Source organism: Cyprinodon variegatus, unplaced genomic scaffold, assembly GCF_000732505.1.
Source record: "Cyprinodon variegatus isolate N-32 unplaced genomic scaffold, C_variegatus-1.0 Scaffold97, whole genome shotgun sequence".
NCBI classification, from domain to species: Eukaryota; Metazoa; Chordata; class Actinopteri; order Cyprinodontiformes; family Cyprinodontidae; genus Cyprinodon; species Cyprinodon variegatus.
Window position 1 is genome coordinate 126,961 of NW_015150550.1, and position 17,127 is coordinate 144,087.

General features: G+C 37.8%; 1 protein-coding gene across 1 annotated transcript; it reads right to left on the reverse strand.

Annotated features, from left to right (window-relative positions):
• Window positions 1-783: 783 nt before the first annotated feature.
• rspry1 (ring finger and SPRY domain containing 1) lies at window positions 784-15,577 on the reverse strand. The gene is made up of 15 exons (XM_015374098.1): window positions 15,231-15,577; window positions 13,545-14,158; window positions 11,676-11,728; window positions 10,284-10,396; window positions 9,518-9,644; window positions 9,152-9,210; window positions 8,753-8,819; window positions 7,500-7,631; window positions 7,291-7,406; window positions 6,723-6,866; window positions 6,532-6,643; window positions 6,204-6,306; window positions 3,446-3,598; window positions 2,747-2,851; window positions 784-2,624 (listed from the first exon to the last, which is right to left on the reverse strand). Exons 2-15 carry the CDS (start codon window positions 13,940-13,942, stop codon window positions 2,528-2,530), a joined length of 1,779 nt encoding a protein of 592 aa, XP_015229584.1. The 5' UTR covers window positions 13,943-14,158; window positions 15,231-15,577; the 3' UTR covers window positions 784-2,527.
• Window positions 15,578-17,127: the final 1,550 nt, after the last annotated feature.

The following is a 17,127-nucleotide window of genomic DNA, read 5'->3' on the forward strand; positions in this document are numbered from 1 at the left end:
ATAGGAGCTTGTGGGCGGTCTAAACTCAGTGAAGGGGGCTGAGGTTTTCTGTTTGGTCCTAGTGCTCTACGAATGTCTGTAGCGCACTAGGACCAAAGTTATGCATATTTACCCAGAACTAAAAGCAGATTCTGGAGATAATAATCTTAATGTTCTGCAGGTCCAGATTTCTTTCTGAATAAAAAGCTTTTGATCTGAGTTAATCAGAGTACACAATATCTGATTAATACACTGCATTTTTTAACCAACATGTCTTATTATCCTAAAAACGCCTGAATCTTCCCACTGTGGGATACCAAATGATTAATTTGTTCTAGTTGTTGGTGTGTTTAAATCTACTTAAAATCTGTATTTAGGGTTTTCATTAAGAACCATCCATAAAATCAAAATTAAACTGAAATGTGAGCAGCTGGGATAAATCTATATAATCTATACACTTTTTGAGAATTACCAAAATAAAGGATTTCCAAGTTTAATGGTCTAAGATGCAGCGGTGTGCATTAATACAATATGTACTAAACCTCTCCTACTTTAGGTATTTGTGATAGTGAAAGTAAAATCAGGTATGATTCCTTTGTATGAGAAATGGGCTTCTGCAGGACACCAGTTATCACCACTGAACTGCAAAACTGAATCAGTCTTATTTAGGATAAATTGATATTTAAGATGATTTAAAAAAAAAAAAAAAGGAAAAAAAGCATTATAGAAAATAACACCATCATTGAGAGAAACCTTTCAGAATTATGCACACCATCAGACATCCGAGGCAACCATACAAAGAGATCACACTAACATACATTTATTACAAATATCAATCAAGAAACAACAATTTCTTAATAAATCACATCTTTGGGAACCCCAGATCATAATTCCTTTATAAACATTTTAAATACAAGTCACAAATAATTACAATCCTGAACTTGGTTTCCAACCACAAAAGGCTCCTTCTCTTCCGTATTCACGTTTAAGGTGCTCCAGGAAAAACAAATGTCGACCCCTCTTCTGAAACCCATCAGTTCTCCATCTTCCCAGGATATTTTCAAATTTCTTTACTTTTTGGGCTCCGCAGGGTCTTGTTTAACAATAATTTAAGTGATTTAGTATTATCTGAAATGCTAGTGAAGTTTTTTTTTTTCTCTTTTCCTGAATGACATTCGGCTGTCCAATAATTTAGAAACCCGTTTTGAAATCAGTTCAGTAAACTCAGTAAAATCAAGTATGCAGAAGATGGACAAACTGAAAACCGCCATGTTTAGAGCACAGAGGGAAATGAAGGACGTTGTTTACTTGACAGCGATACGAGACATCTGGAGTTTTGTAGAAGAGAAACCCTGCCTAGGGCTGTGCATGAAAGAACAGTTTTCCTATGCAATACACAAGATTGCCATAATCCAATCTGGATTTCTTTACTCCACTTAAGATCTTGGATGATGTTTCAGGAGGGCCCTGTCAGGCGGAAGGGAGGGAAAATTCTGATCTTTTAGGTTTGCTTTAAGCAACAATAACAACAAACTGTATTTATGGTGAGAAGACAGACCGCATATCGAGGACTGCAAACTGCCTTCTGAACGCACAAACATGTTATCAATCACAAACACGAGTTCGATCCTCACAGAGAAGCTAAATAACCACTTTTACGGACATTTGATCTCAGTGGAAGCTGAACAGCCCACTCGGTTTCTACAGAATCGAGGCCCTTATAGTTTCAGGGTACACATCTGAGCTTACAAGAAAACACCAGAAGCATCAGGATCAGGAAAATCCCTCAGATCTAACAAACTACGTGACATTTCTTTCTTTTGGACAGATTTTAAACAATTCATTAAACTGAATTTAAAAATATAATCCGTCAAAGGCAAAAGTCTGATACTAAGCCAAATAAATCGTTTTTTTGGGCATACGATCCATAAAGACAGAAGTACAACAGGAGCTGGAAAATAATAAAATGCTACCTTTAGAGCACAATATTTAGCATATCCATGAAATTAATTTACTTGTACCTTAGATTTAATACTGTACTAAAGGCTGCTTTCTCCTCTGCTGGCCAGCCCTTAAAACTGGCGTCACGTGCAATATACTGCTGGGGTTAAATAGAAGTGGAGTCCAAGAGAAACGACTGGGGATTATTTCTGGATAAATTTACAGTAAATGAGAAGTTGGTTATTTATGTAATTGAATTACACAATCTCTGCTCCGTGCATTAACCCTTTTTAGTCTGGAAAAAAAAAAGACGAAAACAAAAACAGCAGAAAGCTGCAGGCGCCTGGTTCATCCCTGTGATCAATATCAGGAGGAGATTCAGGAAAGTGAGGAGGAATCCAGCTGTGGTTTGATTTCCACGTCTTCTACCTCCTTTCTTCTTCTATTGTCCCCTTCACCGCTGCCTCCAAGGACATAGACCTACAGATCTTTCAACATTAGAAAACCGCCACACCTTCGTTCTTCTTGGATTCATGAGAATGAAGGAGGAGGCAATTGTAGGCTTTGTGTATATTTCCTCCTGGCAGGAGGAGGAGCTTGAAGCTTGTCAGGAGACATGTGCAATGAGTCTGACTCGTGTCTGGATTTCCTGGCGACACAGGGGGCACGTCTCTAACTGTAAGGCACACTCCATGCACATTCCACTGAGAGAAAAGCAAGACAAAGACACAAAATGAGATGAAATTTGAAAAAAAGACATTACTGGGACCTGCTGCAGCCACAGATCTTTATAGCGGCATGTTGATGCTTAGGTCTGCATACGTACCCGTGTCCACAAGGCCTCAGTTCTGTATCAGCCATCACGTCACAACACAGCGTGCAGCAGTTGTCTCGGATGCTAACCTGTTTCAGTAAGGCCAGACGCCGGTGTCTGGAAGGAGACACATTATACACATGAATAAGGACAAATGTTTCCATGGCAACGGCGCATGTAAGTTCAGGGCCAAAAATAATCTGCGGACTAAACCTTCCATTGACCTGTGTAAACCGAAAGCCACTTCAATGGGATTGTTTGATGGTAAAATAGCACAAAGTGAAGCATCATTATAAACTGGAATAAAAATTATTCATAGTTTAACAAATGGTTCTCCTGCTAAAAGGTGAATCTCCACCCCAAAAATCAGGTCTTCAGCAGCCTCTAATCAGTTTTCCTTCAGGACCCTCAAGGATTCTTCCACCTTTTCTACAACTCTGATCAGCTTCTCTGTTCCATAATCACGATGCTGCCATCACTATGCTTTATACAAAGATAATATATACTTAAAATATCTTTGGAATATACTAAGGTAGTAAAACGTAATGAAAGTCAGACAAGAAGGAAAGGACTAGAGTCAAAGCTCCATGAACACAAATATTTCTCAATGAACTTGGACAGGTTTAATTTAATTGGTGATAGAAAGCATGTAATGTTTTCTGCAGAGTCACATCGGCCCAGATGAGACAAGCAACAATGTCTATATCTTACCTTGGCAGGATGATCTTTTCACCGGGTTTTAGGGAGGCGAAGTCATTAAAGGTGCTAAACTTCACAGAGGGAGGATGATGAAACGGCTTGGCCCCAAAGTTAAACTCGCACTGCTGGTACGACATGAAGCTGGCTGCTGCAAAGAAACCAGACCTGGAAGAAAAGCAGAAGGTTTCATTTTCAGAAAATATAGGCTGAATCTAGAGAAAGGAAAGATGCTGGGAGTTGAGGAGTAATTTTGGCTGAAGGAGACAAATGACTGTCAGTGTGTGCAATCTAGCTCTCAGAACAGGGAGAATTACTCAATGGTTAAATCCCATGTAAGGTTGTATTCTATCCTCCCTGAGCATTGCTGCACAGTTTGGCTGCAAACAATGTTAAGGCTTTGCACAACTTCAACAATGCAGTCAAATACTAGGAGCATTAAAGGTGGTTTGCTCTGAAGGTAGAGAAGGCAGCACTTCTGAGCAGAAACCCAGTGTTTAAACCAAAAACCAAATCAAACCAATTAAAATCCAAATCAAGAGGAAAGATCAGGTGTCTATAATCAGCTGGCTGCTCATTCAAGCCCCTACTACTGTCAATTTTTGTGTCCCTGGGCGGAACACTTCCACCCCCTTACCCTGCTGGTGGTGCAGATTGTATGGCAGCCTCACTTCTGTTGATCTACACCAGAGCAGCTGTGTCTGTATCTTACTACCATCAGGGTGACTGAATGTGAGGGAAGCATTTTGGAATTTAGACTTGATAAAGTGCTATACAAGTACCAGCCATTTACTATGAAAACCTATTAAAAGTAAATAAAACTCAGACTTTGCAAAAAATGAAAACAATTAAATGGGGTTTACTGAAAGTAAATATTTATTTAAAGATTTTGTGAATGAATTATTTCAACAGGGCTCGATGTTAACCATTGCCTGTTCGCCCGGGGCAAGTAGTTTTTATTGTCGGCAGAGTACAAATTTCATTGCATTTGCCCACCAGGCAAATAATTATTTATCACTCAAAATTACTTTAAAATAACTGACATTCGATGAAAATGACCCAGAAGCGTTGCCGCTGCCATTTTTGTTGTTTTGTACACATTCTCGCTTGATTTTCCGCCAGATGGCGTGATTTTTGTCCGGGAATTGGTGTGAATCAGATTTTCAAATTCAAATTTTTTTTGACTTAGCGGGCTAAAAAAACAACTACAAGGCAAAATGTATGTACAGTAACACATCCAACACCTATTTTACCCTTCACCCATTTCACCCACCACCCAGATAACCCAGATTAAAAATTATCCATCAGGGATTAGGAAAATTGGCATAATTGTATGCCATGCGCACAGAGTAAATATGGCTATCATATGGCAGTCTTCTGTACAGTGATGCAGGTCATACATTAAATAATGTTCATTAATTTTTTTTCTCTTAGACATTGGAGAGGTGCATTTAAATGTTATAGAGCTAAACATGTTAAATTGGTGACCTGTTATGTTATTATTATTGTCTTGTTGCTGCAATTATTTTGTCAGGAAAAACTAATCCTGAGTCAATTAAAAGTCAGAGAATTCTAAAATTATGTAAGACTGTGGAAACCCTGAATAAAATAACTATGTACCGGTATAATGACTCTCTAGAAAGGTCACATTATAATAATATTATTATCTTGTATAAACATACCGTGACTCTAAAATAAAAGTTATTCATTTGTGACATTGACTTCTGTCTTGTGATTTATCTAAAGTTTTTAACCTGTCAAGTTTTTTTTTTTAGATTTTTAACATTACAGTTTATATTTTTCCAAGCACACAACAGTTTAAAGCAAAGTTTAGTTTGAAAAGAATGTGCAGGAAGGATTGAAAAGCATGTTAACACGGTAATGTAGGATTGAGTTCATTATCGGACGCATGCATATACACACCAGGAACCTGTAGACTTAAAAAAAACTGAATTACAAAAAACATTACAAAACAAAAACATGTTTCATTGATGTATATACAAAAATGAATATTAGGAACTATATTTATCAAACATTATACTGGGCAAGTAAAAATTGTTTCTGGGCAAATGAAATGTGAAAGTCACTCGCCCGAAGGGCAAGTGGAAAAAAATCCTTAACGTCAACCCCTGGTTAATGTGTGTTAATCAGATTTTTTTTTTCCTTTTAAAATCTTTACATTCACAGAAATATTTGGTTAGGAGCTAGAACATTTTTTTCACTCTGATTTATTGATTACTCCAAAACCAATTAAAAGTGTAACCATGGAATTTAAACAAAACATCTGTGGACCTAACCATTCTGAACTTCGTACTTTAAACCTTGTGCTGACATATGGCATTGATTGTAAATAAATAGCAGTATGTCTTTATAGCTGTGTCCCACCATTTCCTTAAATACTGAGTTTATTTCAACATCATAATCATAAATAGACAATGGTGTATCATAAGAAAAACACTGCAGAGGGCATCCATTTAATTCCTCCCTTTTCCCAAATTAACACTTCTGTTCATAGTTCCTTTTCCTCACTGTGTTTTGTACAATTTGAGAGAAAAAATAAATTAAATTTTATTTTAATCTAAAATGTATTTTAATTGAAACATTTATCTTATTCTATTTTTATGTGTTTATGTATTTTAGCCTTCAGCTTTTATCTTATGTCCTTTAACTGTGAATCATGTACAGCACTTTTGTCAACCCCGGTTGTTTTAAATGTGCTTTATAAATAAAGGTTGAGTTGAGTTGAGAAAGATAAGAGTTGCCAGGAACTTACGTGGCTGAGGTGAAGACTTGTTTCTCTGGCGGCAGCTGGTGTCCGTTAAGATAAAAGATCATTTGTTTTTTGTTAAGATCCAACAAGAACCCAATGGCATCTCCTATGTAGAACAAATGAAGCACAGAGATCAGAAACATAGCATCAATGTTTTCACCGAGCATAAGAGCTGAGTCAGTAGCTGAATAACATCCAGACATGTATATCATTTTAACAACCAAATGTTTTAAGTCTATTTGAAGTCATGTTCATTTATGAAATGTTTTTTTTTTTTCCCATGTTAATCCTTAATCAGAGAGTTTGCAAAGAGAGAAATTTAAGTGCATACCCTCCTTCCAGCAAGGATGAGAATGAGGTTTACTCCGAGCATTGTACCAGATGAGCTGCCTGCAGCCATCATATGCACATGAATATTCATCATCTCCAATCCCATAACCTTCCTGTGGAAAGAAATACAATAACTTATACAAATGCATCTTCACAAAAGAACAATATGGACAAAACTCGGTGGGGAAGTACATGGTTCAGGAACTTGCTGTCTTTGGTGGCCCATCCAATCTGCATCACCCCTGAAGTAATCACCGTCACCTCATAGTACCAAACTCCTGAATCCACACAGAATGTACAACGCACACTCTCAAAAGATGAGGCGTCACATCGTGCCTACAGAAGAGCAAAGGCAAAAAAATAAAATAAATTACCAAAAAGCGAAAAAAAGATAACTTTTTCTTCATATTCCTAGAGAAAAACCTTCAAGCTTTATCAAAGATGTTGCTGCTGAACTCTACATATTTCTGCTACACAGTATAATCACAGGTATCAATATCAGTGTGTCCAATACTGCAATCACAAAGTACTTGGATCCAAATCTTGGATTTGGTATTATATAATATTTCTGATGTAATAACATGAACAGCAATTGTCCTTTCTGTCCAGAGCTGATTTAGATTTGAACATCATTCTCCTTCTTAATGGGTCAGGACATTATGATGAAGAAAATGTGGGTGAATAAAAACTGACATCTTCATTCCAGTATCCATAAAAACTCCTTAATCTAAGCCTCTTCAAAGAACACACACAGACTAACCTCTAATCCCGTGGGGGAAATCTTGAGATACTCGCTGACGTCATTGCTGTTGAGCATTGCATTGATATTGGTGAGGTTGACTTTCTCGTAAGTGAACTGACGACCCTCTTTTAGGACTGGAGAGAAGAATCCAGAAAATACCATCAGTCTGGTACCGTTGTACCTCACCAGTCAGGTCCAGACTGCAACAGTTGCAAAGGTTTACTCACACAGGTTGTCGAGACTCCACTGTGAACAGAAACCGACCTGCCGCTTCAGGTAGTCTGGGTGGTCGGCCCATGACTCGAGGACAGCAAGTCGATCGCTGATGGAAGACTCAGAGACGGTGAGTTTGTTCTCACCTGAAAACAAGAAAATGGTTTTGTTCTGTTAGGCTGTAGTCCAATATGCTCCGATCAACAAGTCATATCAAAGCAGAGTGCACATGCAGCAACTGTAGAACCCAGATACACCATGATGGAGCAGCACGCTGAAGCTGACCCAGACAAACCAGTTAAATATCTTGTATCAAGAAAACAGGAAGAAAAACAGAACAAATTGCTTCCTGGAATGTCATCGATGGGTTAGCGTTACCTCCCACCCCTAGGGCAATAAATAATTTTATTCACCAACAGTGATACAACACTTTAGACTGTGGTTAAGGCATTTGTCACTGACTGGCTTCCCAGGAACAGGCGATTCAAGCTGAACAGGAAGAGCCACAGCACATTGGCTGCATGACAGCTGACATACAGCACAGACAGGAAGCCTGTACTCTGCGGCCCAGCTTCACCATGATAAGTTTTAGCTACAAAATGAGCGACCCTGATAACATGACCAAATGTCCCCGTTTTTGAATTACCTACAGCTCGCAAAAGCCATACTTTCAAATGTGCAACTTCTGGTGGCACAGCTTAAAGATACAGACCTTAAGTCTCCAATTAATTCTTAAAAATAATCATGTTAGGATTTCTCCCTCTCTTTCTCTGAGGCAGTTACCTCCTCAAAGAAGGTTATGTTTTCGGTCATTTTTGTTGGGTTGTTAGAGGGATTACCTAAAAAGTTATGAACGGGATTTAATGAAATTATCAACAGAGGTACCATGGGGCCATCTTTTATTTTTTGATGAGAATCCAGATCATATGCAAGTTTTAGCTTTAGGAATAAGTCACTATATGGGGTAACATTTACTGCTTAGCAGACATCTGCCTCTCTGTGGGTTCTTGTTATAAGTTGTTTTGCTAATTTATCAAGTTAATTTGTGAACACAGTCTTTAAGGCTAAGGTGTGGTTTTCTTCTTAAACATTTGACATCCTATCATGACAAAAGTAAAGCAAAAGAAACTCAAAGAGGCAAGAAATATGAGGAAGAAGGTTAAATGGGCATGCCATCTGTTGAGCTTGTAGCTCTAAAGAAAATGATGTTCCCTTTAATGAGAAATGTTAATAACAAACGATGATGGTGAGCGAACAGTAAACCTACTTGTCTGAGAGAACTTCTCCAGAGCGATGAGAGCAAACAGCATGACAGTTGGGTGGGAGTCAGCGCTCTGAATGAAGACAAAAAAACATGTCAAAAATAAACAATGTTCAGTCTGACAAACACCTCCTTTAAGCCTGGATACAAGTATGACAAAGATTCAGAGTACTGAAATGAAGGCTCCAATTAAAACAATTATCTTCCCAGCTTTTCAGGACTCCTCTGAATATAAAAAAACCCTAACCTATTTCCAACATCATGAGAAGGCCTGACATCCAGACCGCTCCCACGTGATTACCCAGCATGCATGTAATTCACACTGCAGATTCACATGCTCACAGGGAGTCTCATCCAATCAAACCTCCTATATGTAATAAATCACAAGCAGCCGGAAGTGCTCACCAAGCTCTCTAGAAGGTACTCCAGGGTTCCAGGACTCAACAACCCAATACTGGCTGGGCCTGAAAGTTAGGTTAAAAAAGGACAGTGGTGTTATTAATACTTAGAACAGTTTTAAGAGTTAATGATCAGCTGCTGCTGTTTCCCTGAATTCATGAGGAACTGATTCTGCATCACAAGATTGCCGAGTAACAAAGATAAGTGCTAAGAAAAAAGTCCCAAAGCTAACATGTGACTTTACAATGCAGAAAATGTAAATCTAAGCAAAATAAGTAAAAAAAAAAAAAATCTGCAGTCTCTTATTCCAAGACCATAACAATTCATTATGTTCAGAATCAGTGCAGGAGTTGTATATGCTGCTGACGTTACCTGCAAGTTTTTCTGCCAGGCATCCCAGTACAGCCGTGGTGTTTCTGTGTTTAGCAGGGTTAAGAGCATCCTGTTGGGCCACTGAAGCACTCAGACTCAACATGTCAGAGAGCTTCTGTAGAGCATCCTGGAGAAAGAGTATACAGTTAGTCTGAAAGCACTCATGCACATAAAGGCCCAAAGAGACCATTACAAAGATTATTATGACTCTTTCCGTAAAAATTCAAAAAATATCCACTGGACTTAGTTTTCAAGATTTGAAGACGTTTCGCCACCTCTCCAGGAAGCTTTCTTAATTCAAATGTCATGACATTTGAATTGAGAAAGCTTCCTGGAGAGGTGGCGAAACGTCTTCAAATCTTGAAAACTAAGTCCAGTGGATATTTTTTGAATTTTTACGGAATGACTATGACCTGGATGACTGAGAACCTTCATCAGCATTATTATGACTCAAAATTTCAGCACAAATAAGTGGGAAAAAATATTTCTAGAAGATCTATCAGGGAGCTCTGGATAAAGAAGAAAAGGGTCAGAAAACTATCAATAAAAGGGGATGATTCTTTATTCTCCTCTCATTAGTAAACGAGACGACCTAACTGAAAAGAGGAAGGAAATGGCACAGAACAGAAAAGACGCATCGTTTATTATCAATTCAAAAAGGAGCCGAAGATAAATCAACGGCTGTTAAGACAGCAGCTTTGTGATCGTTTCAAACACAGCAGGATGACTCAGACTATGTTATGATTCTCTAAGGTTATGGTCAAACCTTTGTAGGAAGAGGACACTCATCCAGGAGAAGGGTGATAACTGCAGGACCAAGAGGATCGTCCAATGGGATCACACGTATCAGAGACTGAACCACCTCGAGCCAACCGTCATCTGAGAGAAGACAGCGTTACGATTAATCCCATTTAACATGCCACATGAAAGGAAATCCACAGGGCCTGGCTACAGAATCTGCTTCATTTATCAAACACTTTATTGCCCTAAAGGACCAAAGTACAAAACCACAAGGCCATAAAAGAAACCAAAATACAACATGAAAAAACAACCAACAATAAACAGAACGAAAACAGCTAAAAACCAGAGGTAAAAGGAAATTAAAATACAATACAGAGGAAAATTTATATTCAAATTGAAAAGAAGTCACAGACTTGCTGAATTATAATGTAAATAACACATTTTTATTAAGATTGTAAACTAAAGTTATAAACACGGTTGGTTAAGATCCTTACAAATGTTTTAGCTTGATGCATTTAATATAATAAAGGATTTAATTTATTAAAACTTGTTCAGTTTTCTTCTATGCTGAACTACATTTAAAAGACTAATTGTTCCTCCTCAAGCATAAAAGATTTCAGATGGAAGATGATTGAGGAAACAGTACGTGAGCCAGTAATTAACACAATCTCCTTTATGAATAATGCAACAATGCACCTCATCAGGCTGGCTTCACAGTACAGGATCAGAGTTAATAACCAACACGGGACTGGGGCTTAGAAACAAACCCAACCTGAACAGAAACATTCAGGATCCAAAAAAACACATCAGACGAGCAGAAAATGACCAGAAGCAAAAGGAAGATAAGGCCATAACATAGAGTGTCAACTAGCAGAAATAACTGTAATCATGTTGTATTAGTGACATTAAAATAAGATTCAGAGCAACAGAAGGCTGTTGTTCTTTGGAGACTTGCATACTAAAGTATGAAGGCATCCAATGTGGACAACCTAGATGTCCATGTTGCTCCTCACCCTGCCTCTTCCCACACCAGCCACATCTCAGACAACTTCCTTTAAAGGTAGTAAAAATGGGTCAAAATCACCCCATGAAGAGGTTTCAGCAAAGACAACTGCTGGTTCTTTAAACCTACATACCAGTTTGCTCTAGAAGGGGCCTGTTGACTTACTGGAGCTCTGCTGAGGTCCAGGAGCTAATGAACTCTCTTGCCAACAGGTCAAACCTAACTTTAAAACAGCATTTTACTGTGTAAGCTTTCTAAAAAAAAAAAAAAAAAAAAAAACACGTTTTATTACAGTTACCATGCTGACCACCTTACTGATCACATTTCAGAGCATTCATGTTTCAAGATCATGTTTTACTTGAGTCTGCAGCCCCTTGTTTGCATTTGCTGAGGAGAATCGGCTGTTTGTCTTACCGGTCTCTGCCATTTCATGCAGGGTGATCATGGAATAAGGAGGCTCCTGGTCACTGAAAGAAACAACAGGTATGATATAAAATATGTTGATATAAGCAATGCTTATTACTATCAGCATTCCTGCTGACTTTTGTGTAAAAACATTCAGACGCTCTTCATACTGTATCTAACCGGCAGTTGCATTCAGGTACTTCATCAGGTTACAGTCAATTAAACAAGTTCCCTAATACTGAACTGATTCGGAGCAAACCTGGAGGTTTGGAGGAACCTGCATGTACTACAGCTGCATAACTGTAGCTATAGAGCTCACAGAAAAAATACAGCTGCCGAATAACCTCCACTTCAACCCGCTTAGGGAATAGTTATTATGTTCAAGGCTGAATTTGCCGTTTCAATATCAGAGAAGCACTGGAGCACTTTATATCACAAAAAAGATTGAAAGTATAAAACAAGATCCAATCAAAACTCAATGCCTTTCTAACCTAACTGATTCAGTACCAATAAAACCAAAACCTGTAAGGACGATGCAGTGTTTTGCTTTTACTTTTTCAACTTAATGTGATTTATGCCACTTAATTTGTTTACTTTAACCAAATTCCCCATTTTCATTTTTCATTACATTACATTGTAATGAGTTTTTTTGAACTAGTATTTTTGAAGCTCTTTTTGTTTATTGCTCTTCTGTTGTTTTTTTTGTTTGTTTTTTTACCCAGAAAATGGGTAAAAAATGTAAAAAAAAATAAAAAATAAATAAATATTTCAATTATTATATTTTGGACAAATAGCCTGGCTCTGGAGTTACAAAATAGAAAAAAATAAATACTTTCAAAAACTCCAAAACAAAAAACAAACATGCTGATGGCCAGTTTGCCAAAACAGGAGGTAACCCATTTCAACCCGATCTCAATGGCATCTGATGTCATCGGATGCAAACTCTCTGGTGATCATATTCACCCAGCATTCAAAATGTTACTGTGAGGCGATTGACGTGGGGTGGGTGAAAATGAAGCTGGTTGGGCAGAATTGAGACTCCTTCAGTCCTGCAGCGAGGATCGTCTCAATTTTCAGTTGCTACATCTTCTGCTTTCAGAGTTAACCATTTATTTCCCAGGAAAAAGATGAAGCTCTCCTGTAGAATATTTTTTCTCCCTTTAGATTTTCATGGAGAAGATGGAAAAAAAGGGAAAGAAATCTAAAGCTTGTTTTTCCTTTTTTGGTTTTGTGCAACAAAATGAAAGAATTAATGGTTATCCGTTTTCTCGTTTTGGTTTAATAAATAAAAAACAAAAATTCTAGTGTTTTTTTTTTTTTTTCATGTTTGGTTTCAAACAAAAAAAACTAACTCCCTGATTATACACTGGCCCATCAGCCCAGGAAATGTTTGATTAGAGGAGCTGATCAACATAAGAGTCCAGCAAATGTACTCCCCTTGAAAGCCAGCAGCAGATTAAGGAAACAGGAGAGGAAGGAAGAACGGTGCCTCATCATCTCCACATTAGCTCATCTTGCTAAATCATTACAGAAAGTAATCATAACAACAAGGCAGAGCAAACAAAACAGCTGCCACCAAGTCTTCATCCTATTCTGGTCTATTGTCACTGAACGCTGGTAGAATACAAATGCCATGTTTATTCATGCTTTATAAGCTCACAAGTTATTAATTGAAAATTGGCCTTTTTTTTTTATTAACACATTTGCTAGATTATTTTGTGTATAATGATTTTCTTTTCTCTGAAGAGACATTCTCATCCAAAGGAAAGCATTTGCATTTAAAATGCATGGCATACAGGGAAAAAACAAAAAGATAATCAGTGAATTCATAAAATAGTAGAAAAATCTGTTTCCATCTTCATAACATACTAGACTTACTTGTCTACAAGTGTCCTGATAACAGCCAGGGTGTCCAGCACCAGACCATCCACATTTTGCTTCTTCCGTCTTGGCTCATGAGGCCCTCTGCCTCTGCGAGGCGGCCGGACCGGATCTCTGGGCCGACTGCTTCTGTCTCCAGCATCCACGCCAACAGATGTGCTGTGATCCACCCGTCTGGCTTGTGCTAGAGTCCCTCGTGATGATGACCCCTGATGGTGGTCCTCTAAGTCGCTGTCATCTCTGCACACACAGCTGTTACCCATGGTTCCAAAGCTGGAGACCACACTAGCAAGGGTCTCCAAGGATGGAGGCAGGGGTTTCGAAGAGGAGAGAAGGAGCACAACCTGAGCAAGGCTCCTGCAGGCACAGAAAGTGATCCAGGCAGCTACTATCATATCATTTGGAGAACTTTGTTTTCAGGGCTCTTGTCTCTGTGGGCTGGGTGGGGTCAGTGTCAAGTATCATTCTGCTGCCAAGATGAGGTTCGTTTGGGATTAACAACACATGGTTTGTTGAGTGGAACAACTGGAGACAGATGAGAGAGCGAAAAAAGCTCCAGACATCATTGATGGGTCCAAGTTCCGGTAAAATCTTAATCTGGTCTCGACTGGCTGTAAAAACAACAAAAAAAGCAGATAAGGAAATGTGAATCTCCATAAGTTAATTTGATCATAATAACATACTGCAACAACTGCATGAATTGAGAACAGATATGGGAAACCTATAAATAAAAGTGCTTTTATATAAAATTAATTACACGTGTATTTGACCTTCAATCGTTTTACATTTTAATTTGAAAGTGTTTCTAACCCTAACTATTTTTAAAGTGCTTTGGGCCATGTATACAATCATATCATTTTCTAAACAGTGTAGTCAAGAAGCCAGTCAATAAAGTATCTCTGAATTATAAACATGGTTGGAGTCTATTTCCTTCATGTGGATCAGTTTTAAAGACTATATAACCGAGCCGAGATCATTTAAAAGATTATAGAGGAAGAAAGACATATGTACTTTGAAATTAAAAGTCCACTCCAAGAAAGTTGTGATTCATCTGCAATCCATATATCTAAGAACCTCTGGCTTACAAGTTAGCTGTGACACCTTACAGTGAAAAGCCACAATAACATCGGGTTCCCCCTATATAGATGATACACTCACTAAATATTATTATATCTCGTGCACAGGAGGAATTTAAGAGGCATTTCTGCGACCGAATGTGTACAAATGAACAACGTTGACACGTAATGGAAGGCAGTAGCCCAAAGTGTTCTGGTTTCGATATCTAAACCCTCTAGGTTAACATACTAATTAAAAATATTAAGCTGCTAACGCGATTAATATCCTAAAATAATTGTTTTACCTTTATCAATATATTTAGAATGTAATATATGTTATGCAAGTCATTAAACCCACTACTAAACGAATCGTTACAAATATACTGGAGGATTTTTTTCCTGTTATTGATAGTTTACATTCAGAATATAAACCAATAATGTATCTGAGTTAGTCTTTAATATGCATTATGGTCAATTGTCATCAAATATTTGTTAACAAACAGCTTTTTCACTTAAGCTAGCCCTTAGCTAACGCTACAACGTAGAACCAAGTAAAACTCAGTTCAACTCCTAATTTTAAATGTGACAGCAATGGAATTGAATTCAAAATATAAGAAAGTATACTTACTGAGGTGAAATATGAAACGACGTGAATCCACAACGAAGCAGCTAACAGAAAAGCTACGTTGTCCTGTGGCTAGCCTGCTAACTGTTAGCCTAGCTTAACAGCAGTTAGAAACTGTAAAGTTAAGCTAATTAACCAAACTCCGCTGGGGCAGAGTCGCACTTTTACATCTCCTAACTCTAATCTACCTCAGCTGTATACTCTGATATAAAACAAACAGGGCTAGATAACACAACAACGGAGAGACTAGACACGGCTAAGCTAGCTGATTGGTAAGTTCCGCGTAGCTTGAGCAGTAAAAGGTTGGTCATCATCATCGTCATCTTCTTCTTCTTCTGTTGTGAGTTTGGAGGTGAGGCTGAGGGAGGAGAGAAGATACAGGAAGACTTCTTATATATACTATTCATTTCTTACTCAGATCTGCCTTTTTTCCTCCTAATCAACATGAACTGCATTATCTGCCTGTTAAACCTGTCTTTGATTTAAGAATGTTTTTTGTTTTTCCTGTTTTTTGTGCTGAAACCTCATTTGCTGCATCTTGAACCTGCTGGATGGTTTGCTTTGCAGTGTAAAAAACCCAAACAATGAATTTGACTTAATGACCTAACATGGTTTTATGACATTCATTTTCATTCAAATTACTTTTAATCTGACAAACTTAGCCTCACTGGAATGCATATGCCCATTTATTTAATTTTTTTGTGTCTTCATCTTCATGTTTCTCTATAAATGTCTGAATGGATTTTTACCAAAATATATCAGACTCTTTTTCCATGTATCAACTGCATAGAATTTGGAATCAGTGTAGTATTTTTTTAATTTTTATTTTAAATGAATTTACAAAAAGGGTTGATCTTTTCTAAACATGCTGCCATATTGGGTTTAAATATTTAGGTTGGTGACGAACATGGACTTGGAATATTTTTTTTTTCATTTCTGTGGAGCTTTCTATTATTTTTTTCCAAAACCAAATAAATTTAAGATGAAATTATGAACAGAATTACAACTACATCCTTTACCCAATCTGTAAGAGTCAAATTCGATTTGTCTTTAATCACATCATCCATGAAAAATTACATAATAAATGTGTTAGCAGTGGCAGAGACAGTACTATCTAAAGTTATTCCTGGAGAATACCACACCACACACTGTTCATGTCCAGCTCTATGTTCCAGCTTTATTAAACACAACTTATGATAACCTCATATTTAGTTCAATAAGTGTATTTCAGTGAATTAGCACCTCCAACACCTTTATAATTAGAGAAAGGCTGTAATTAGAGCCAGGCTTGTTCAGAATGTGCGTTTTAAGCCGGTGCGGCTGTGGTCCAGTGAAGTATTAAAGGAATTATCCCGAAAATTTCCTCCAAGGCTCAACTGCATAGAAAATGTCTGGTATCTTGGGTAGTACCGACATGGTGAGCTCTCATAGGTTGGAGGATGATGCCCGTAGTCACTTGAAGTTGTCTTGAAAAGGAGACTTTTGAGCTTCATCGTTGTGGATTCTCCTCCTTTAAAATTCGAGTTGATCATGCAGGAGAAAACTGGGTTTCCAGGGTTGTTGCACGTGCTTTGGTTTTCAGCCATCTGCTGCTGAGGGGCTGACATCTCTGCTGTGCCTTTAAAAGAATTAGATAAAAAATAAAGGCTTAAAGCAAACCTTTTTTTGATCTCCTTTTGATTTATTAAACAGGTAAACATGCACAATTTCTATTTTTTGAGATTTACCGTACTTATTAATCCTTATTTTATTTATTTATTTATTTATTAACACAGCTGAAAGAAATGGCAGTGAAGGCCTTGAGAATAAGCTGGAGGATATGGATGGATGGATGGATGGATGGATGGATGGATGGATGGATGGATGGATGGATGGATGGATGGATGGATGGATGGATGGA